Source organism: Motacilla alba, chromosome 4A, assembly GCF_015832195.1.
Source record: "Motacilla alba alba isolate MOTALB_02 chromosome 4A, Motacilla_alba_V1.0_pri, whole genome shotgun sequence".
Classification (NCBI taxonomy): Eukaryota; Metazoa; Chordata; class Aves; order Passeriformes; family Motacillidae; genus Motacilla; species Motacilla alba.
In genome coordinates, this window is record NC_052045.1 from 16924898 (window position 1) to 16948750 (window position 23853).

Consider the following 23853-nt stretch of genomic DNA (forward strand, 5'->3'; position numbering starts at 1 on the left):
GGGTTACAGCAAATGAACTGGATTTTCTTGGCCTGAATGTTCCCTCAGTCAGTGTTGGCCATTTTCATTGTGCTCACGGGAGCCAAGGGGAAAGGGAAGGGCAGAAAATGTTTGGTGGGACACAGGTAGGAGCCACAGAGTCTCAGCATCTCCTCTAGAGGAGCAGAGCTGTTCTCTTTGCCCTCCCCTTGAAGAGTCTCCTTTCAGCCCTGGAGAACAAGCGATGCTCTCAGCTTTTCCCTTGCCCTTGGGGTTTCCTGCATCTCTTCGGGGACCAGGAACTGAGCTGCCATGGCTGTTTCCCCGCAGGGAGCAGCAGGGCCGTAACCAGGAGGCTTTGTGTTTCCCCAGAGTGCCGGGTGATGAAGGGGAGCCCAGCAGGTGCCACGGGCAGCAAATCCTCCCCCACCCCTCAGAAGAGCTCGGCCAAGAGCCCCGCGCCCATGCGCCGCAGCAAGTCCCCGGCCGATTCAGGTAACCACCAAGATGGTGAGTGATTGTTTCTTGGTGCCTGCCTTCCACTGTGCTCCAGGGAAAGGCACAAACTCCCTGTGCTTGCAAAGGAAACTCGGGTGTCTTTTGGAAACAAGAAGCTAATAAATATTGGGAAGGAATCTCCTGGTTGGCGAAGCGTGGTTGTGGCTTGAGGTTGTTCCAGCCACAGTCTCACAGCGTCCTTCCCCAAAAATATTTAAAAGAAGTTTCTATTCCTCCAGCAGGAAATCAAGGCCCACAGTGCTCCCAGATGTCCCTGCAGATACAGAGTGATTTAGGGCAGCCTCCTGTGCAAAGCAAATGGTGATTATTGCACAGGTCAGGAGTGGCTCCTCGCAATCATTATTTAAAGGAGACCAGTGACCTTGGAGTTGCAGAACTGCTGATGGGTTTATTGATGTGACACTGAGACACTCATTCAGTGATGGAAGAGAGGGAAAATGGGAATCCTAATTTGCTGCAGCAGCTTGCACCATTTGAAATACCTCCCTCCTTCTGCAGCAGCACCTGGGTTGGCAGCATAGGTGGGGAGCTGCCGGGCTGTCAGTCCAAGGCTGGGCTGCACATTGCAGTAATTCTGGTAATTGACAGTCTTTAGAGTCATGGAGAGTTTCTGGGGTTGTAATTGATCTCTCACCTGCCTGCCTGTTCTGTTCCAAAAGAGAACCAGACATGGCCTCTCGCTAAAGTAGCCAAATCATCAATTAAACATGTCACAATTCCAGGAGAGCTTCACAGCTTGAGTTCAGGTGTCCCACAGTATCAACACAGGTGATATAAACCAGAAATTCCTTTCACCATCATGCTAACGTGCTGCATATGGCATGGGAACATCACACAACAGCTGACCATCAGTAGAAATGGGATTGTTAGTCAGAAAATTCTCTTGGCAGTAGTCAGAATGATTTCCCCCAGGAAAGCAGTTCATTTGTTTAGGGTGTGTGGGTGTTCTTCAGCTACCTAAAGAGACAATGTGAAATTGGTTGGCACATGCCGAGACACTGTATTTTTAAAAAAAACATTTCTCTCTGAGGTGATTTTGCATTCATAAAGTTTTTCTTCAAGATTCCATTGTTGGAATCACTCAAACTCAGGCTTGCCATAATTTAACCACTTCCACAGCCCCAGATGCCTGCTGAAGCTGTGTAGGCACCTTGAAGGCATGATGGGAAACGTGATGTTGATTTACAAAAACCCAGAAGTAACACTCAGCGATGTGGGAGTCAGCTCATGCATGAGCAGCTTGAAACCTTCTCCACAAGCATCAGGTGCTGATTCCCACCAGAAGCAGAGTTTACTGCATGAGCATAGAGCTCAATATGAAATGGCAATTGTTGTGTGCCTGATTTTAACTGATTGAGCGACTCCAGGCCCAGGATGGTGACTCATCTGATGAGCTTTAATGAACACACTTAGCAGAGCTTTTCAGGGGGAGATTAAAACAAGCAGAAAGGCTGAACAATACCCAGTTCCTGGAGTTAAGGTCAGTAATGAAGAGCAAATCAGGTTTCTTTAATCTGTCCAGACAAGAGTCTTTCGTGCTTTCCTGTAATTTCAGTAAAGGAAAAAAAGGCACTTGGCCTGCTTAATGAGAATAAAAATGGCTGAGCTCTTTTAGTACTGAAAAATAGAAGACTTTTGTTTTCTCAGGACAGAGAGAAAAAAGAATACCATTTTGTATTCTTGTCTTGAACTGGTAATGAACTAAGTGGATTTACACATCTTTTAAGAATCAATATTTACATTTAGATGAGATTTTGGAGTTATCGCATTCAAAAAGCAAAGAAAGCTGAATGAAGTCTGATTAATAAAAGATGATCTGACCTATATTTCCCCCCCCAGAATCTCACCCATTTAATGTGTGAAACTCTTTAAAAGCAGTTTTACTTCAAATATATGCAATATTTCTGCTGTGTGTTTGCTCTCCTTCCCATTTGTACATTTTGTCTTTGTTGTCTTTCCCTCTGCTGTGGTTGTCCTGTGGAAACTCATGAGCATTTCCTTGGTTTTGTGCTTTTTCTGTTCTCCCCAGTTCTTTTCTGTGCAGGTTTCTGTATCCTTTTTTCCCTCCAAGGCCATTGTCACATGTCTGGGCACTGATGACTGTGCAGGTTTGGAGGGAAGTCTTTGGGTGAGGGGAGTCTGAACCCACCTCACAGTGAGCCTCACTGTGGAAAGCTCAGTCCCTTTAGGCAGCCAGAGCCCTTCAGCTCCCAGGATATCCAAAAAAGGGAGGTGGCAAATCCACAGAAGCAATTTAAACATTGTTTTCTTGGCACGGTGCTTTTCTCTTACCACGCAGTCATTTAAATGAATGAATGACAATTAAATGAATGAATGCAGAACAAAGAAGTGTCTCCTTGCTTTACAATAGGAACTCAGCCCAATCCTTGTATTCCCAAGGGAAATCCTTTCTCCCTTCCCTCACTAACACCCAGCCCATATCTGTACTTCCTAAGCAACGCCAGTGGATTTCTGGCAAAATTTGAGTTACAAAGCTTCTGTATAATTCTAACCTCAATCTTTCTTCCTAGGGAGTCAGCTTTGCTAAAAGACCCAGCTTAGAGCTGTGAAATCCATAAAACTAAAACTAAACCTCACCTGCAGGGCACCAGCCAATTCCCTCTCCTAACATGGCAGAGGAAAACTGGGCATGAGGAGAGGAGCCTCTGTGCTTCTGCTCTGCCCCATGAGATTTAAATGGAGTAGGGTCAGCATGAAGTTTGGCAAAATCTCTTTAACAGACTGCTCCAATAAGGAGTCAGGCTAAGCAAAAGCCAGAGCTAAATCTCAGGGGAGAAATACAGGAGAGAAAATAATGATGTCATTTACCATTCTGTCTTTGTTATAAAAAGTTGAATTTATCTTACACTGACATACCAAACAAGGGTTCAGTTGTATAAAAACATGTGCTGTGATAGGACAGCTTCTGATTTTTAAAAACCAGGACAGAGTCACAACTGAACTGAAATTTGAAAATGTCTTTGCCTTGATTTGGCCTGGGGAGAATGCGAGCAGGGCTCCGAGGCTGCTGTAGGACCTTAATGTCTCAGTCCACTAATGGACAGAGGGACAAAAGCACATTCAGCAGGCAGCAGCAATTAGCAAACAGACCCAGAGTGTCCGTCTGTCCTGGCTGCAGGGCTGCTCCCAGGGGTCATTATGGATGAGTGTATCCAAGGGCAGCAGATGTCTGGGAAATGCACTGATGCCTCAGGTTTGGCTTTTCTATTTTTCAGATTCTGTGCTGCTTTAGTGTGTGGGTCTGGGTTCATATCAGGGGATGGTGAGCTCTCTGCACAGAGCAGGGAGACAAAACCATTCCTGCTCCAGCTGGGCACCAAGGACACATGATCCAAATCTCAGGCCAGGAGCACAAACAGCGTGGGCTGAGGAGAGAAAAACAAGCAGGATGGGAGTGCCTGGGCTAAAGCTGGAATGGGACAATGAACTGCAAGGTGCAAATGGAGCAGAACTGATCCAAGGGAGAGACCCCGTGAGCGCTCGGGGATTTTGGGACCATTTTGGTTCATCTTGGGTGCGGCCCTGGCTGGGCTCTTGTGCCACCCAAGGTGGATCCACTGAGGAAAACCTTTTAATAAATCCCTGTTTTATTCTTTAACTCTGTCCAGCCTCTGTTCTAGGGCAGCCTTCTCAAGGCATCAGCCACATGGGACAGAGCAGCTTGTCCCCTGCTTGTCCCATGTCCTGCTCCCTGCCAGCCCACAGGGCACACCCAGGAGAGATCCCCTCACCAAACACAGGGGGAAAGGGTGCCAGCACTGCAGAGCTGAGTGCATGGAAGTTTGGGGGTGCCTGAGCAAAGGATGCCTGTGCAGTCTGAGTTCTTCCACTCCTGAGGGTTTATTTTTCTGTCCTGAAGGGCAGGATGGCTCATGCTCTCTGAACAAGCTGCTGTTTCTACATTTGCTCCCTGCTGTCCTCGTTCTGCTTGTTCCCTTTCTTTATTTTCTTGGTGGCACTTCAAACCCTGACCTGGAGACAAAACTATCCATGTATTTCATGGTCCTTCCTCTCACTTTTGTGGTGTACGGGCTCCTCAGACTGGGATCTCATTTGCAGAATCCTGGAAACCCCAATCAAGCATGGATTATTAACCTTATTTAACAAATTACTAGAAACAGGTATGTCCACACATTTTGAGCACTCACTGTGAGCCTTGGGCCCTGCTTTTTCCAATTCTGTTTGTGGACAGAAATGTGAGCTCAAAAGATGGATCTCACTAATCTTATTTGCAGCTCCTGGTGCTTATCAGCACTGGGAATTTGGATCCAGAGCCCCAGTCATCCCAGCAAACCTAAGCAACACTCAGGGAACAATTCCATGTGAGAAAACTGCCTAAAAAAGGGCCTCAAAAAAGGCTCAAGAGGGACTTTTGACAAGGACACAGAGTGATAGGACAAAGGGGGAATGGACTTAAGCTAAAGGAGGGCAGGTTTAGACATTAACAAGAAATTCTTCCCTGTGAGAGTGGTGAGGCCCTGGCACAGGGTGTCAGAGCAGCTGTGGCTGACCCTGCATCCCTGGCAGTGTCCAAGGCCAGGCTGGATGGGACAGTGGAAGGTGTCCCTGCCCGTGGCAGGGGGTGGAATGGGATGAGCTTTAAGATCCCTTCCAACCCAAACCTTTCTGTGATTCTAAAATATCTGTGGGGGAAGCAGACAGAGAATTCATTTTCCCTGGATCCCTCATCTCAAACATGACAGGAATATTCTCCATCCTCCCTCTCTTGTGCTGGACACGCCTGATTTCTCTCCTGAGTACAAACTGCCTCGTGCACGGGGGGAGGTGAGGATCCTGTGGAAGAAGGTGCACATGCTCCTGCAATTAAAGGATATGGCATATGCACTTTAAGGTGAATTGATGTTGCAGAGCAAATACAAGGCCATGAATAAGCCATAAGGCACAAAGAATAAAATAGGGGAAAAATCCCAAAGAATTGAAAGGGAAGCTGGTTCTAAAGAACAGTTCCTGATAGCTGAGTGTGGGTGAGATCCTGAGCTACCCTAAATCATCAGCAGATTTCAGTGGAGCAGCAGTGTTATACACCACCTGGGGCCTGCTCTTTGCCTCCTGTTATTTTCTTGCATTTCAGTTCAAAGGAAATGGAGGCAAGTTTGCTTATGAACACTATTTTTCATTAGCAGGCAGAGAAAATTAAACTGGGCTTCTTCATCATTGCTCCCACTGCAAAATTCTGCTGTATTTGTAATGATATCCATCTGTCTCATTCCATTTCTGATTTGGATGTCACATCTGGGTTTTTGTTGATGCTCATAAAATATTTACATGCCTGCTGTAGCACTTAAAACTCTCATTGTATTAGGGAATTTCTGTCCTGCCCTGCAGCAATCACATCCATTTTGCTGCACACTGGCTCTGCTGTTGCTCCGGTCTTGTTTGTGGAAAGGAAATTGGGGTTTCTTGCAGAGTTGTTAGGTGGCATTCTTCAGCTTAGGAAGGATCAGTGGCAATTGGAGATAAAGGAAGAGGCATTTTAGAAATTGGAATGGATTCTAGCTAATGGAGATGATATCAGTCCTCTTGTTCCCCACATTTTCTTTAATAGGAAACACAAATTCACTCAGTGAAATAAAACATAAAAGAGATCCAAGTTTTTTTTTACTGAATTGCCTTCATTATTTGGCATACAGTTAGAAAAGTCTACTTTTTTTCTCACCAGCCTGGAGGGCAGCTCATTTTGTAGAGTGGCACAGCTCAGTGCAGGAGCCAGCAGGAAACAGCTCCTGCCTTTCCAGAACAGATTTTTTTTCCCCATCAATAAAGCATGGTTTGAGTAAGATAAGGAGGTGAAGTGTCACTCTGTTCCCCAATTATCTATAAATCATTATTTCTACCACCTTTTAAAAATATCCATTTCCTCAGTTAGGTGCATTTGTAATAGGAAAAAAGCTGTGTGTGATGAATAACCTCCTCTTCCAGCACAGGAGGAAGTGCATGGAAGTGATGGATGTGAACACAGAGGAGCCACACCACCATGAATTTGTTGCTTTAAGGTGCTGGCAGCTCCTCCTTTGTCCCGGGGCTTTGAGCAGACATTTCTTTTCACACCTGCTTGACCTCTGCCTTTGCTGCAAACCTGAGCTACCCCCGTTCCTCACACGGAGGTAACAGAGAAGAGCACTGAGGCTTTCTGAGGCATTAAAGCAAGAGCTGTGCTGGTTTGGCTCTTGAAAACACAACATTCAGACATTTTACTCTATGATACTTTATACACTTCAGATTCCTCCAGACACTCAAGTACTTGATGAATTTTTAGTAACTGATTTGTAGATTCAGCTGTTACAATTGAAAGCATAATTCCAGTCAGGCTCTTTGGTCACTTAATCCCACCCACAGCAAACAACAGCCAGGGCATTCCAGGCTGCTGTTTGTCTAATTTTTAATGCCTGTAATTGACATCTGACATCACTTGGGTAGGATTCAGGCTATCTTCAGCCTCTGGTTTCCAGTCATGCCCTTAGACAGTTTGAGAACACAGAAATTGTCCTTCTGTCTCTCTGGTGATATGTGCCTTGGGTTGTCTTGGTGAATATTTGTTGTGTGAAATATTGCTCCCTCCACTTATTTTGTGTCTCACTGTATTTTGCAGCTGAAATCCTTGAGTTGTGTTTATAGCTATGCTGTTCACTTGGTTTTCTTCCTCCTGCCTAACATGAATAAACCATGGTGTTAAATGTTTGGAGACCTTCCATCTCCCCGAAGAAGAAAAACCTTCCCCTTGCTTGCCTGATTTCCAGCTTGTGTCTTGTTTTCTGCCAGCCAACGGGACCTCCAGCAGCCAGCTGTCCACACCCAAATCCAAGCAGTCCCCGATCTCCACGCCCACCAGCCCCGGGAGCCTCCGTAAGCACAAGGTATTATGTTTCTTATACCTTACTACACCTCCTTCTCCTCAGCCCCTCAGGTCTGGGTGACACTAAAGTCACGGCCGCATCCTCTGGAAGAATGACAACAATTCCTCATGTTCAAACAGGAGAGTTTGGCCCTTTACCTGTAAAAGTTGTCCTTTAGGGCAAGGTGGTGAGCAAAGCACTGGCCTGACTCCTCCCCTGGCATTGTTAATGTGTGCTGGAGACCGTCCAGAGGGATCAGAGGAGACAACTTAACCATGAGCTTGCACCGCTATTTGAAAAACTGTGGTACATCCATCATTGATGGATGTGGTTTCATGTCAACCCTTCTGGCCTGAAAATATTCAAGTGTTGGCAAATCAGGCCCATTAAAGAGCAGAAGCAACACAAATGTTACTGGAGCTCTCAGACATCACTTTAATGATGCTCCTCAAGAATTTAGTTTTTCAATTATTTAAGGCCATGCTCTGTTTTACAGGAAGCAGGTGATCCTTACAGCTGGTGTGGTAATTGTGTTGTGGAACAGGCCAACAGGTAGCACAGCATCCTGGCAGTGATCAGGAAACCTGTGCTGGCTCATGGATAATTCATGTATTGATTTATTTAAAAGGTACAGCAGCTGTCACAGCTTTTTCAGTTCCTGTTATTCAGGGCCACTCTCTGCTGAGTTCTGACTTTTATTTCCATGGACCTTTGCATTTCTGGAATAGCCACAATGCTGCTCCCAACAGTTTTCATTTGATGCAGGAATTGGAGCTTGGACACAAATGTAGGTGTGAGAGGAAGTCAGGGGGGTTTCTCTTCAGTAAAACAGAGTGCACCTCTCAGCCCGACTCTAAAAGCATTGACTCAAAGATTTTGAAAAGTAATTTAAAAATTCTGGTGGTGCTGAGGTTTTGGAGTCGGCAGCCACGTGGAACCCACCGTGGGGCAGCTTGCAGGGGTTAAACTATTTCTGTTTAACAGAGGCATAGCTGAATCCAAATGAAAACTGTGTTTTCCTCAGGACCTCACTCTGTTGTCAGCTGCTCAGTCTAAGTTTGAGAAAACACACCAAATTTAACACAGTGTGTCCAGATTTATTATTCATTTATAATTGAGGACAGAATCTGGCCCATGGTCCGAGTTCATCAGTTCAGCAGAAGTAATGCTGCAAACTGCATCCTTTGCTTCAGCATCAGGGACACTAAATATTTTCCAAACTTTTCATCTCATTGAGAACTTTAGAGGTGAGGATTTGTTTCTTTACTGTCAAGACAAGTAAAACTGACCTTTTTAATATTTTATGTATGTTTTCAGCTGGCTGATTTATGACCTTTCCAGTGCAGCCCTGAGACCATTTGTAATAGATGGGGACTGCTGAGGGCAAAGCCAACCCAGCTATTATTTTCTCCACTAAGTTAGCCAGTCAGCAAACACAAATTCAGCATTTTAGGTTACCAGAATATTCATGCATCATTGTCTTTCTCCCAGGAGCAATTTCCTGCTTATGATGAAATCACTTTTCTTTTCTCCCCTTAAAACTCAAGTGATAAATGCTTAGGTTGAGTTCACCACAAAGTCCTATTTTACCTCTTCTTATATCAAGATTTCTGTGGATTTCCTTCCCGAATATTTGGGGCTTTTCTTCATTTTGCTCACAGTTATTACCTGTGTGTGGGTCAGAGTTCAAAAAGGTCCCAGGAGAGCTTTAGTGCTTGAGCTGGTTCCTGTACCTTGTCCCACACTGGACTTTAAACAAATGCAATAAAATGGTTACCCCAGGAAGGGACACTGGAAAAGCTTTGCATTGAGCATTTGATCCAAATAATAAATTTGGGATTATTTTATTAAACTTTCCAACTGATTAGAGGTTACTTAAAATAAAGAATAAACCATGGAATGTGTGATTTTCCTGGAGATTTGTCATGAGGGCAGCTGTCAAACCAAGGTAAGATTTTTATTGTGGAGGTAGGTTCAAAGAGAAATGTTTAAGGCACGATGCTGCTCTTTCATGCATGTGCTGGAATGGCCACATTGATCCAGAACAATAAAAAACCACTTCTGAAACTTATCCCTGACCAGGCATCAGGAACAGAGATGCACTTGCTCCTCTGTGCAAGGAGCCTGCCTTGATTTTAGCCTGGAGCTCCCTGGATTCTGGTGAGCCCAGCCCAGTCACCAGCACATTCCACCCTCTGGAATGTGAATTTTAACTTCTGAGCTGCCCAGAGCCACTCAGCTGCTTCCCTTTGCGTGGCCAAAGGTGGGAGCTGATGGTGAGGGTTAACATTTTCTCCTTTCTCCCTACAGGACTTGTACCTGCCTCTGTCTTTGGATGACTCGGATTCCCTGGGAGACTCCATGTAGAGCGAAATGTCCACGTTGCATTTGGGATACAGCAAAGTTCCTCTGCCCAACAAGCAGATCCGTGACTGGTGCTTTCAAGTCAAAGGACACACGGTTAAATGTCATTTTTGTTCTGTGATTTCTCCTCTCTGTGCCACAAACCAACACCTGCCAGTCTATAGAGATAGAGGGATACCATTCTTCTAATTACAGGGGTGCAAAAGGGGCATTGTGAGAAATTTGAGGCCTCTGTGCCAATGATTCTGTGCATTTCCCATTTTCTTCAGTTGTTTCTTCTGCTGCTGCAACCATGTGGTTTTCCTAGTGTTAGTAAAGTAGTTTCCCTGGAGGTGTGCAAATGGACCCCTTGCTGAGCAGTTTGCGAGCTGGAGCAGGGCAGATGATGTTCTCCACCTGTGCAAACTGCCGGCTCACCTGCTCCTCATTCACAGCCCCACTTTTGGCACCTGCATTCTAAAGAGTCTTGGTTTTATTGTGGAGAGCAGGAAGGGAATTTCTAGTTTGATGCTTAATATGTCAGCAGAAGCTTGGATGAGACTAGGAATGATTGTGTCAGATGCTAAGCAAGGTTAGTACAATAATTCAAATTATTTAAATATTGTTTGGGATTTTTTTTAATAATTAAGCAAAAAAAACCCCATAAATCAGCTGAGTTATCTGGTGTAGAACACCTTCCACATGCAATGCTACTAGCTGGTAACAAATATTTATACCTCCCCTATGGTATCTCTCTATCTCTGTTTGTAACAGTAATGCCTTGTGAACAGCCAACACTGAAAACACTGTGAGAATTTGTTTTCAGGTTTGACACCCTATAGGTCACTTTTTATAGCAAAAAAAATCAATACACTTTTTATAAAGGAAAACCTTGTATCTGTGTTTTGGGAGTAAGGATTCAAGCTCCTTCTTTTTTATAAAAGCTGGTACTTTTCTTTTGTTTAAAAAACAAGTTCAGAAAAAAAAAAGTACAAAAAAAACCAACCACAACTGCAGAACAAGAACAACAGCGACTCAGTTTAGAAATCTTGTCATCACTGCCAAAACAGACACGTGTAGGGGGGGGGGAAATGGTCAATTCAAAATATTGAATGTTTTGATAGTTTTTGTAATGTTTAAGACTACATATTTGGTTTTTTACACTTCAGTATTCCTAACTATGGCCAGATTCTCTACTTATATAACAAATGAAGTTTTGTGGTGTTCTAAAAACCTGTATTTTAAGAAACTCTTCTATCTGAGAAAAACAAACTCTCTGTATTTAGAGAAAGCTTTTGCTTTTATTAATCAGTAATGCCTCCTCCAGAATGCAAAGTTCATCTCCTCACGCAGGGCTGGTGGTTTTTACTGCGCCAAAGCTTCGTCCTAGGCCAGCTGCCATTGCCTTCCTCCCTCATGGAACAAGCTTTGATGAAACTGATTCTTGCAGAACTTTACCTAAATGAAATCTGTGCAATCAAGTCTTTCTTTGTTGCTCTATTTGCTTTTTTTTCCTTTTTTTTTTTTTTTTCCCAACATAGATACCTACTCCCTGTTGCCTTGCAACCCCTTGTGATTAGGATGGATTTTATCCTCGTGATGTTTGATGCTCCATGAATGCTGGGTTGTTCCCAAAGCCACTCCACGTTTTGTTTGCTTGCATTGCTGGGATGAAACAATCTGTGCAGGCTGCATCTTTCGAGGCTCGTGTGATCATACTTACAATGCAACTTTTTAAAAGAGATTTATCAGAGAGAGGCCAGGACTGGGAATTGTCAAGGGGTCAGAGTTATCATGCACCAAATTTGCACCCAGTAGTCTTAGTGCATGATCATTTACAGCCAGAGTTTTGCACAAGGAGCCATTTGTTCTCACTGATAGCTTCATTTGATTGAATAACTCTCTGACTGCACAACTGCTAAATGGTCATTTTAAATATTGTAAATAGAATCCTGGGGTTCGTTCACAGGCTAAGGGCTCGTTGAGGGTTTGTGGGGGGAAGGATGGTGCTGTGGACAAAGCTTGGGTGCAGCAGTCAGCACACCTCTAAGCCCTTGGCATTGCTGAATTTTGTGTCTGAATGGGAGCAGGTCTCTGAGTAACCCTGTGCCTCAATCTGTCTGTCTGTCCCTGCAGGGACAGCTCTGTTCTACCTCACTGGGGGTTGTGAGGCCGAATGTTGGTTAACATTTGTCAAGTGCTTTCAGATCCTCTAACAGAAGGTGCTGAAATATTCTGGGTGCAGATTTGGTTATGGGTGCTAATTTTTGGCTGTTTAATCCTGTGAGTGCTACTGTAGACACTGGTCATGAGCAAAAAGGACTTTTTTAAGGATAAGGATGTCAAAGGCCTTGGTTATGCTAATAACAATATTATTCATCAGAGCTTTTGTCTTAGGGAAAGCTTCAGTGGGACAGATAACTTGACATGCTTTTACCCTCTCCTCTGTTCTGCTGGTGGAAATCTCAGAGTCCCTCCCTGAGTCTCTGCCTCTCCAGGGACCCTGAGCAGTAGCCATGGATGGACTGGAACTGCAGTCCAGGGCGCTGTCACACAGTGACAGAGGCCATTCCTGTCGCAGTCAGGGTGAGCCTGTCCTGCCACCTTTCTCAGACAAACCAGGAGACCAGCCATGCAGTCCCACCCAGATTCTCGTGCTGCTCAGTGCAGGACACTCACCACAGATCCACCAGGAAACCCAAATCTGGGCTGCTCCCTGCAGCCTGAGCTGCTGGAGCTGCTGGTGGGAGGAAGGGAGTCTGGGAGATGCTCTCACCCAGTTTGTGTAAGAGAAAGCAGGATCCCAAGGGAGGAACGATGCTTTGTTTGGATGGTTGTTGAGAAGGGGTTCCTTTCCTTCCTCCCAGAAGCCCTGTTTGGTTATTTGGAGATGCTTTTCCTGGTGGAGCATCACTGAGGAATCACTGAGCTCTTCCTCCTGAGCTGCACCTGGTGACACATCTCAGACCTCATCCTCCCTTGGGAATGCAGCTTTGTTTGCATGAGGATCATCCTGTGGTGGGGCTGAGCCCAGCAATTCCTTCAGGGAATTAGGGGGAACTTGAAAAGGCCTAAAAGGATCAAAATTAATTGTTCAGTGGGAAAAATAGCCATTCAAACCAGCAGAAGCCACAAAGAAAACAGGGTATGAGGTCAGACTCCCAAGTTTTAAGAAGCAATTTTCTAGGTAGAAATGCCTGGGCAGTAGAAGTCAGTGAGCATTTCAGCTGTAGCATAGAGTGAAGTCTGTATTAATGCCAATATTGCATGAGTTCTTGTACAGAAATGCATGTGGAATGTTACATACATTCAGAACTAGTTATCTTTGGCTTTGTAGGATCCCTCACCTAGATTTGAATACAAAGAGAAACAGTGCACAGGCATCAGACCTTAGTCACTTAAACAGAAGGACAGCCCTGATTCAGGAAAAATCCTGAAAGCTTAAATTTTAGCACGTGCTTTACTCCTGTTGACTTTTCACGAGATTAAGCTTGGGTTTGGTCAGAAAGCTTTCCTGAACTGCTGTGAATTAGTAATTACTTCCAATTTACTATAGCAATTCCAGACCCTGTGAGATCCTGGAGCAGATGATAGTAATTCCACTATATACTCCAGAGTTCACCTTTCTTTTTTTTTTTTTTTTTTTTTTTTACATTTACAAGCACATAAAGCTCCACATGATATGAGGATTTGCCATATTAATTCTGCTATAAAAACCCTGTCTAATTTGCCTCATGAGGCTGCCTTTAGTGCTTTCAGATACTAATTGAATCACTGAGACTATATTGTTTTAAAACAATACAGTATTTAAAAACAAATTGGAGAAACCCTTAAAGTGGCAGGGCTTTGTTTCTTTGAAATCTGTCTTTATTCAGAACAATTTAGCAAATTTGCATATTAAGATCCCTGTTTCAGGCACAGTCGTTAGAAAGGAATAGTACAGACAGAAGAGTTTAGCATTTTTACACTCAGGTGTTGGTCTTGACTGTAGAAGATGAGAGCAATGCAGCAAAACCTTCAGCCTTGGGATTTTTATCACTTGTAAAGCATTTATAATCCTGAAGTTTCTAGTTTAAAGCCTCATCTGGTGTATGATTTGGAGCTAGTTCAGTTCCACCAGCTAAATATACTGAAGTGATTTGGAAAGAGTTTGATAATGGGATTTTACTTTGTGGTGGGAGTTGGAAGCAGCTTTTTCCTACCACTGTCTGTGTTTCCAATATCTGCACATTATTTATTGTCTTCTCAGGAGCTAGAAACCCTTATTGTTTTATTTCCATTGACAGTAGAAGAATCCTGCTTAGAAAACAACTTCCACATCTCTCTCACCCTCAGCTAACTCATGTGCAGGCATACAAAAATCCACACACTTGGTCAAGCTGCTATTTCTCTCTCATTTGCTTGTTCAGTACTTTTGAAGGGGAAAAAAGGAGGCAGAACCAAAAATTGTGGCAAACAGCAAAGCAGTGTCACACCCAGGCACTTGCAATGGGAAGCAAGGGCATTAAGGGTTAGTTTCTCCTTATCCATATGGATAACATTTCCTAGGATGCCTTGTCTTTGCCTTTTCACACCTTTGAGGTCAGTGTTGCTCTTCCTGCTGCTTCCCAGCACACCTTGTGGGAGTGCTCTGGGATTCCAGGCTGGATCCCTACCCAGACACTGTTCCAGGGACAGCCATCCCTGGACGTCACGTTTTCTCTTCAGGGGTCCAGTGTGGATTTTGCAGCCTGAGCCTTCCCCAGTGTGCTGAGAGCCCCGCAGTGATTTTGTCGCTGTCCTCCGTGGTGCCCCACAGCCATGCAAAGCAACCAAGAGTTCTCTTCCACTGTAGTAGAGGCAGAATCATTTTTAGAGAAAGGGATAAAAAATAGCCAAGTAAAGTAGATAAAAATTAGTCTAGAAAGTGTCTCCTCAAGCTAAGACAATCCATAACCAGAGAAAAGCTCTGTAGAGGTGTGTGTGCCACACGCCAGGTGCTAATCACGACAATGGAATAAAAGAGCTTTTTTTCCATGTGGTGACTTAGGCACCAGGTCAGTTTTCTGGTTGCTGATGGAAGCAGGCTGGGACAGTGTTTGGGACTGGTGAGGTTCTTTGTAGAAGCAAATGGATGGCACGAGATGAGGATCTTTTTTCTGTATATCTAAAGAGTCAGGCCACTCCATGCAACAGGACGAGTGCTTTACACAAGACACCTGGAAGGGATCCAGCTGGACCCCCACCCTGGTGTGATGAGAGCAGGAAGATGAAGACTTTCAAGTGCCTTCTAACATCCCTTGGGCTTCAGAAGCAGGACTGTGCATGTGGCCAGCAAGGCCTAGGGTTCAATGGCCTTGACCAAAGGAGACAGGGCACACTTTAATTCTTGAGGTACTTAGCCCATCTCTTGAAAATTGCTGTTTCCAAAACCACAGAATTCTTCTGGCTGATGCCTCTGCCCCATCTGCATGAATCCGAGCCTCTCCACAGTATCTCAGGAAATGTTAAAGCTGAGTCTTGTGTCTCACAGGACACAGGACTGCTCCTCACTGTGGAGTGAAGAGGGCTGGGTTCTGCTGCGGTGGTGGTTGATTCTGCTGTTCAGATGCTCTTCATCCTCCTCCTCTGCTCCTGGCTCGAGAGCTGGTTTCTCCTGGTGCCTGCAGGTGAAAGGCTGGGAGCAGCAATGTATAGACCCCTCTTTGCTTTGTTTTGTTTCCTCTGGAGCAGTTCTAGTCAGTGATGACGGAAGGTCTGAGGCCAAGAGGACAAACCCATGTTTTAACAGGGAGAGGGGAGATTTTCAGGGAATATAAGTAGGTGGATGGGAAGGCTTTTTCCAGCAATGCCATTGCACAGCTGCTCTGACAGGATCCCAGCTGCAGGGCAGGTGTGAGTACTACACCTGCAGAGGAAAATGTGGAGTTTTGGGGTCACAGATCACTGTCCATCCCTCGGGACACTGCTTAGAGAAGGTTAAACACATCAACACCTATTTTTGGCCAACAGATGAGCTTCTGAGCAAATGAGAATCAAACCTAGTGGATTCAGCAGTGGGTTTCAGAGCCATTGGGGTTTCAGAGCTGTTGGGGTGTGGCACAACTCTGGACAGATCACTTCTCCTTGTGCCACAGAGGGCTGGTCCCAATACTTCCCTCCACCTGTAGGGTGCTTTGAGATAAACTGATACAAAAAGCTTGATTTTAAAATGTAATCATTGCTCAGCAAAGTCTGAACACCTTACAGAAGCACACTGGCAAGTCTTTCACAGAACTCTGGCTCTCTCAAAACTCTGCTGTAAAAATGTTTAAGCATTTCAGTCATGGGGAAAGAGAGACACCTCATTTTTAATTCCCCATTGAAACCATGGGAGAGCCAGCAACATCCCTGGGAGGAAGGAGGTACCCTGATCCAGCAGCCCATTTTTCTCCTGCCTGAATACAGCACCCATTGCCTCCCTTTTTGTTAGATGTACATGCTCATATCAGTGGCAATTCGTGCTAGTAGTCAAAATATGTGAATTTTTTTCAAACAGTGATTAAGTCTAATTATTTCAGAGGTTTCTACCAAGAAAACAGTGGGCCAGGTGTTGAAAACCTTCTTGTTTAGAAAGTGTTTGTGGCCAGATGCCTACATGGGAGAGAGCAGTGTCCTTGCTTAGTGCACCTGAACTCACCTCTTGTGACTCTTGCTCTTTATCTCCCTGAACTCAGGGCTCTTGAGCCAGTTTGGAGGCTCTCTAGGTCTGATAGTTTATCACTCAAACTGAAGAAAAAGGAAGAAGCCCAAAGGGAATTAACAAATCTTGGCAGTAATTAGTCTGTCAGCTGAAAAAGAGAAAGCTGGCATCATCAGGGAAAGATGCCATGATGGAAAACACAGGGAATGACGGGGAAAGCCTGTTCCTTACAGGAATGGTGGGGATGTTTGTTAGGAGGTATGTACTGAGTCATGAAATGAGCTGGAACTTCAGAGAAAATCCAATGGCAGGGAGAGCACGAGGCACAGCCCTGGACAAATCAGTGCCACTGATGTGTGGGAATAATGAAAGATAAAAGGCAAGACATTCCAGGGACAGACAAAGAAGGAGGCCGGGGCTAGCTGAGGATCTGTGGCTTAGTTTGGACAGAAGAGCAGCAGCAGCTCCTGGCTGTCTGTTGAGAGTCATGTCCCTGCAGGTACCTAGGCCAGGGGTGGTGTCTGTCCACAGCAGTGTCTGTCCCTCTCCCCTTGCCAGAAATAAAGCCAAACCTGGCTGCAGGCAGGAGAACTTGGTGTGAAGCTCCTTCCCTGCTGCTGTTTAACTCTCCTGCCAGCATGTGCCATCCCTCAGAGGGAGAAGGAAGATTCAGCCCTGTGCTGAAGGACAGCACCAAGGTGTGGGTTGGGTTTATTTACACTCCTCCCTGTGTCAGATAAGAAATAGCAATCACTGATCAGCACACCCTGGCCTGGGGAGGACAGACCTGGCACTCTGGGGGATGTAAGAGAGTAATGAGGGCACCTCAGAGCCTCCCATCCCTGGCCACAGAGCTCAGCAAACTCTGGGAACAGTGGCAGTCAGGATGAAAAGGCAGGACAGACTCCTGAGGGAGGGTTTGCTGTGTGGGCACAGAGGTGATGCTGATCTTGCCCAGGAAATGCCCAGCCCCTGTGTGAGAGCTGCTGCAGCCACACAGCAATGGGAAGTCCGTGCTGAACAAGGGCACCTGTGTTTGCACTGGTTTTCTCATGAGATCATTTTCCTAAATTCAGATGAGTTGCTTGTGAATTTAATCCTGAACCACAAAATAACTGACTCATCCAAACACTTTTTTGCTGTACAGTCTCAGATTATTTTTTGTTGTTGTTGCATAAAGATTGCATCTCTTTTATTTCCATAAATTCTCAGACACTCAATATATGGAAATGGAACCCAATACACCTAATTTTCTGCTGCTTTAACCAGGCAGAAGCTCCTCTGTAATTAATTTATGAATCTATCCGGTCCAAGGTTGGTCTCCTATTTCAAAGATTGATTACTGTTGATAATTCTTGTGTGATTGATTACTTGAGTGCAGATTCAGTTTCCTGGGTGACAGCTGCAGCCTTTGCAGAGAAAAGCTCACTGACCCCAGTTTATAAAGTGATCTCTTGTATGGACCTTGAATAGCAAGTTATAGATGGGAGATATTTTGTATAGTTTTATTATAGTTACTGATAAAGCTGAAACAGTTTGCTGAAATACCTTAAAAATTTTAAAATTGAAAATTAAACAAGGAACCTCAGCAAATCAGGGGCCTCCTCCATATTTTTTGCTTCTACAGAGTGTTGACTTTATCTCACTTCACTCTCACTCGGTCTACCAATAGATATGCCCTGAGCCCAGCAGGCTTACGGGACTAGAAGTAGTATTTCTATTTTTATCAGTATTTTTCTACTCTAGTCCCAGCTAGTACCAGGCAGAATAGAGATTTGTGGTTGGCTTGGTTTTTAGAGAAAAGCATTGCCAAATGTCTCTGAAATAAAAAGGAAGGTTCGGTTCATTTTAGGTGACTCCTCTAAACTCAAGGCTGCTTTTGAATTTTATCCAGGCTGGTTCTTCCATCTCTCTTTGCAGGAGTTATTTATAGGAAATGGAGCCACACTGGAGTCACATTTGCACTGGGGGGTTGTTGCAGGGCACAGGGACTCACCTGGCACGTGCAGGCAGGAGGGAACACTCTGGTGGCACCTGGTCAGGGAGAGCCAGAACCAAACCCTGGCTCTGAATCCCTGAGCTCTGGGAAACCCATGCACAGGGTCAGACTTGGGAAATACCTGGAAGGGACCAAATGCCAGCCTTGGGTCCAGGCCCAGTTCTTAACATGACAAATTTTATTTTCAGAGAATCCCTGAGAAAAATTTTGTGGGGTTTATTTTTGTTGTTGTTTGGGTTTTTGGGGTTTTGTTGGGGGAGTATTTTGTCTTTTTTTTTTTTTTTTAATAATAGCATGGCTGCTTTTCTCTATCTGCTTCCAACCACTGCAGAGCATGGATGGATGGACTTGTAATTCACTTTCCTTAGCAGGTGGCAGGTGAAATCCTGTGATATTCTGTTTCCCTCTGACCATACAGTCACAGGGGGGTTGCAGAACACACAGCTTTTTTTCCTTTCTCTCCCTCTCTTTAAGACAGAGGAGCTTTTTCCAGATTTAGTGTGATGTCTAATGATGCATCTGCCTAAAAAGAAGATTGTCTAGGGAATTAATTGCACTGCTAATTGGTGTTTTTAGATATGGTGAAGCAGGAGTATTGAATGTAAGAACAAGGAAGCCTGTGAGTTATAATTACATGCTGAATTCTGACATGTGAAATTGTTGTTAGTTTGCTTCTTATTTAAATGATGGGTGATCCAAGCAGCTTGAGCACTGTGGCAATCCTAGTACAGCTGTGATTAGCAATTAGAAGACACCCAGGGTCTTTTGGAAAGAGGAAACCTGTCTAGCCAAAACTGTTCTGTTTTCTGAAATGACACATTCCCTTCCATAATTCTCTGGATTTTGTGACACAGTCTAGTCTGGAAGCACAGGAAAGGAGGATCAGCCTGCTGGCTTTGCTGTCACTGGCCTTTGTCTGCTTTCTCAGTTACAAATCCTGTCCCCAGCTGAGGTGAGCAGCTGCCAGCCCTCAGCCTGAGCTCCTCACGCTGCTCCTGTCTGGAGAGCAGGAGCTGCCTTTGCTCAGGACCCTGCGGCTCCCAGAGCTGCAGAGCCACCATCAGAGGTGCTGAGGGAGGGAGATGTGCGGCTGAACGGGAACCTGATGGTGGATTACTGTCTTAGACCATGCATTGAGTTCGTATGATTTCCTCATTAACGACAAAGCTGCAATATAATATAATTAACTGAGAGGCCACGATGTATTTTCTTTTGTGGTTCAGAGGGTGGGGGTTGGAGGGGCAGCTGGGTTTAAAGTTTAGCTGGTATACTTTAAACTCTGTGTACATAACCTTGGAGGACATGGGGGTGGGAAGGGGTCCGTGGTTATTTTGGTGAGATTGGTAAACTTCAGGATGTTTTTGTTTAAAGAGTAAGGTATTTAATTAATGACATTGTACAAAGAGCTATTAATTTAAATGGTGCTTTTGTTCTCCTACCCCGGACCTGTCTACCCTTTCTTTTTGGCAAGCCTGCAGCAATGCTGATCATGTTGACTTTTGTACCTTGGGAGAGTGTGTGGAAGGGGAGGGGAAATGCTTTTCTCTTCAGACAAATAACGTTGCCCATAGTTAACTTCCTGCTTGGATACGTACCTTGAATTCCCTTTATGCTGAATTTTTATGTGAAGGTCTCTTCAAAGGGACAGAACAAGCAGAGGTTATTCCAAAAGATCTCAACTGTATCATCTTGTAATATATTGCAGCTTTATGCCAATGATTCCTTGCTTACCTGTACACAGTCCATGCATGTTTTGAACTAATTTTGCATTCTCCATTTGTGGTGAGTTACTTAGCATTTTAACCACCTTTTGTGCCATTCAACTTGTACAGAAAACATTTTTATTGACGTTTTAAAGGGAGGGGGAAGAAAATAAAAATACCCCTTCTGCTCTCTAGTTGTAGGTAGAACTCAGTTACTTAGCAAACAGATGTAGATGAGTGGTTGTAGTGTTAGAAATGTTGGCTTGCTCGTGAACAAGCTCTTGAGAGTAAATGCATGGTCCTGTACCTCTCTTTTCTTAATTAGCTCTTCCTTTCCTCCTGGAAAGATTCTCTCTCTCTCCCTCTCTCTTACTCTGTCTTTGTCTCTCTCTCTCGTGGTTGTAAAGTACAGATTTGGGCATAAATAAAACGATAAATGACCAGGTTTGAAAAGCAGTTCTCAACAGGTTCCCTTGGGGAACGTACTTCTCGCAGTGCCTTGCCTTGGCACGTTGATCAGATCCAACTTGCAGGATACAGCAGGAGGAGATCAGTCCCCAGTGCCTCTGCCCGAGCTGGGGAGTGAGTGCAGCCTCTGCAAGTTTGGCTCTGCTGGAGGGTGAGGTGCTGCTGGGCCACTGCAGCTGAGGCAAGAGGCACGAGCGGCGTCAGCCGTGGCCTCCACTCCTGGTGGTAGTGGTGATGTCCCCGGGACTCGTCCCACGGCCCCTGATTTGCGGAGTTTGCACACACTTTTGATTTTCCTGGATACACAGCGAGGGGGTGGGGATGGGATATGGGAATTATGTTGTTGGGGGGTCTGTAGACAACTCCTTCTCCACACTCCTGAGCTCTGAGTTGAGTACAAGGGGCTTCTTGTTTATTAGCTGTGGTTCTGTTGGCAGTGAGGACAGAAAAGGGGCAAAGTCTTGGAAAAGATGGGGTCACTCACAAAGATGCATTTTGTAAGAAATGGACTTAAAGAAACCCCAAAAAGCTGTGCCACAAAATCACAAAGTGTACCTAGATCCACACCTCTATTCCCTATGGCTCTTCTCCCTTAACAGAATTTCCTTTTGTCAGAAGATTTGACTAGGAAAAAATTCCATTTTTGTGAGGTGTTGTGAACTGTTTTTACTACTTGTAACCATCCCGGGTCTGAGTATTCTTGTAATGCAATGCCATGCAGCAGAGAACCTGTCCACTTTATAGCTTTGCTCTCAATATTTGTTACTCATTGTTTTCTCATCTAAATGTACATTTGCAAGATGTGTGTAATGTCATTTTCAAAAAATAAAATTTGGTTTCAATATTTAGGCTGACAAAAACTTTTCTGAGGCTTTTCTTTGTCAAGTGTGTGTTGACTGTGACTTGTGAATTACAGAACACTCATTCATTGTGATACCTCAGCTTTCCCAAATCTGCCCCAGTTGTATAAATGCATTAAAAAAAAGAGGCTGGGGAGGGAATTTAATGCCCCTGAATGAATTAAGGTATAAATCTGCCTGACTAAAGCAGCCCAATCTGTGCAAGACCTATCCTTTTGCCTAAAGGGATGAACTCTGTGTGGGTCCCACTCCAGGAGAAAAGGGAAAAATAAGGGCAGCTCTTTCCCTGTGTGAGCACTGCTGATAAAACTGCAGATTCGGAGCAGCAAATGTGGCCTCATCTGAACTCTGCCCTGGCATCCAGGGCCTGGGCAAGGCCCATGCAGTCCCACATGAGTTTGGGGAAGTTTGGTGAGCTTTGAGAGCTGCACTGTGTTTGTCCTGCCTTCCCACACAGGCCTGAAAAAGCTCCAAGTTTTCCTTTCCCAGCCTCTCTATCAGAACCACAGTGAGGACAAAAGCTTTCTTCCCTGTGAGCCCTGAGAAATGACAATAAAGCTTGGGCTACCAACCCATCACCCCTCCTGGCAAAGTGCTGGCACCCACTTGTGCCTGGACAGGCCAGAGCAGCACAGACACTGCAGTTCTGTTTGCAGGGAAAGGCCACGTGGAAAAAATGCAGTTCCCACCACAAAACCAGGAGAAAACCACACTCAGGGTAGCCTTTATGTGAATGTGCATGGGCTGAAACTGAAGGAAATGTTATCAGAAAAGCAGAACGAGTGCTTTAGAAAACACTCTGCTTGTGTCCCTGTGCACTCAAGGAGCCAACAACAAAGCAGCCTGGTGTCTCTTTCAGGGGCTGTCTGTTGGATCGGGTCAATAAAATCCTGGAGGAAGTGCATCTGTCCATGCAAAATGTTCTGAAAATGGCAGATTTAAAACCTGCTGTGTGCATCTATCACAGCTATTCCAGGGACTCCAGAGAGAGTTAAAAGGAAATCTAAATGCTGGAAGTGTGGCATCCCCAACCAGCACTGCAAGCTATTGGAAATGATGCTGCTGTCTTAGCAGGAACTCCTCTGCCACATATGGAATCACTCCAGATTTATTGTTGTGTCAGTGAGAGTAAAATTCAGCTTCCACAGCCCAGCCTTTCTGCTGCATCACCCTAGATCTAGACAGAAATGAACATCAGGGATCCTGGAATATGTTGGTACATCAGAACAGCAAAAGTGTTTGCTCCTGAAAAGTCTCAGTCCCAGTGTGTCAGCCTTATGTGGTACCAGTTGCTTGGACTGAAGTAATTTCTGGCCTGGTTCAAAACCCCTTGGCTGCTGTCTTCTGCTTTTCCTGGTTTGTGAAGACAACACAGAGGAGGATTTTAGATCACTGGAAATGATGCTCAGCATCTTAGTTCAGATTCTTGAGCCTGGGGTATCAAATCTGCAGATTGACCCTGCTCTCCGCTGCTCCCTTTCACCATCTGCCTTCAAATCTTGTGATTCAAAAAGCTTTTTTCAGGTTGTCACCCCAGGCTGGCTCTGTGCTGTGCTCCAGACAACACACCAGGCAGGGCTGGACCACTAAAGCAAAGGTGTCCCAAAGGATGGGAGTGACCATAACCATGGGGAGATTCTCCAGGGAGCTGTGAAAACCCCTGAGTGGGATGAACACCCCAGTGGCACTGTTTTCATTGTATCACTGCTTTGTCAATCTCGTCAGGCTGACCTGCTTCTCTAGCTGCCTTAAAAACTTAGGCATAAGCTTTTAATATTCATATATTCTGAACATAAGAGACATGACTAAGAGTTCCCTGGCCTGGTTTTAGCTGGGAGGGAGTTAATTTTCTTCCCAGTAGCACCAGCTGTTGTGGTTTGGAGTTGGTGTGAGGATAATGTTGATAACACACTTGTTTTCAGTCATGGCTAAGCAGTGTCTGTGCTCAGACTTCTCAGCTTCTCATGCCCTGCCAGTGAGGAGATTCGGGGCACAAGGAGCTGGGAGGGGTCACAGTCAGGACAGCTGACCCCAGCTGACCCAAGGATATTCCAGACCATCTGGAGTCATGCTAATCACATAAACTGAGGGAAAGCCATCCATGGGCTGGACAACTGCACTGTGCATCACTTGCTTGGTACGTTGTAATTCTCTTTTATTATCATCACCATGATTAGTTTCTTCCTTTCTGATGCATTAAACTGTCTTTATCTCAACCCACGAGTTCTCTCTCTTTCACCCTTCTGACCCTCTCCCCATCCCCTGGGAAGGCAGGGAGTGAGTGGCTGTGTGGGGTTGGGGTTAAACCAGGCCACCTGAGATCATCCCGCAGGGTGACAGGGCAGGGGCTGAGCTGGGCAGCACTGCTGGCTCCTGGAGGCAGCACAGCTCCCTCGCTCACCGATGTGGCCTTGGTGTCTTTGGGGACAGGGCAGGGTCCCTGTGA

At 45.1% G+C, this 23853-nt stretch overlaps 1 protein-coding gene across 7 annotated transcripts in view; it reads left to right on the forward strand.

Annotated features, from left to right (window-relative positions):
* The window catches only part of DCX (doublecortin), a 78439-nt gene extending 57032 nt beyond the window's left edge, over positions 1-21407 (forward strand). For 3 of the 7 annotated variants that reach the window (XM_038122691.1, XM_038122692.1, XM_038122693.1), the window contains 3 exons: positions 352-489; positions 7300-7397; positions 9684-21407. In XM_038122691.1, coding sequence (XP_037978619.1) covers positions 352-489; positions 7300-7397; positions 9684-9740 — 293 coding nt within the window. In that variant the 3' untranslated portion in view covers positions 9741-21407. The remainder of the gene's footprint in view (positions 1-351; positions 490-7299; positions 7398-9683) is intronic. The other 4 variants (XM_038122696.1, XM_038122697.1, XM_038122694.1 and 1 more) reach the window with 3 other exon arrangements.
* Positions 21408-23853: the final 2446 nt, after the last annotated feature.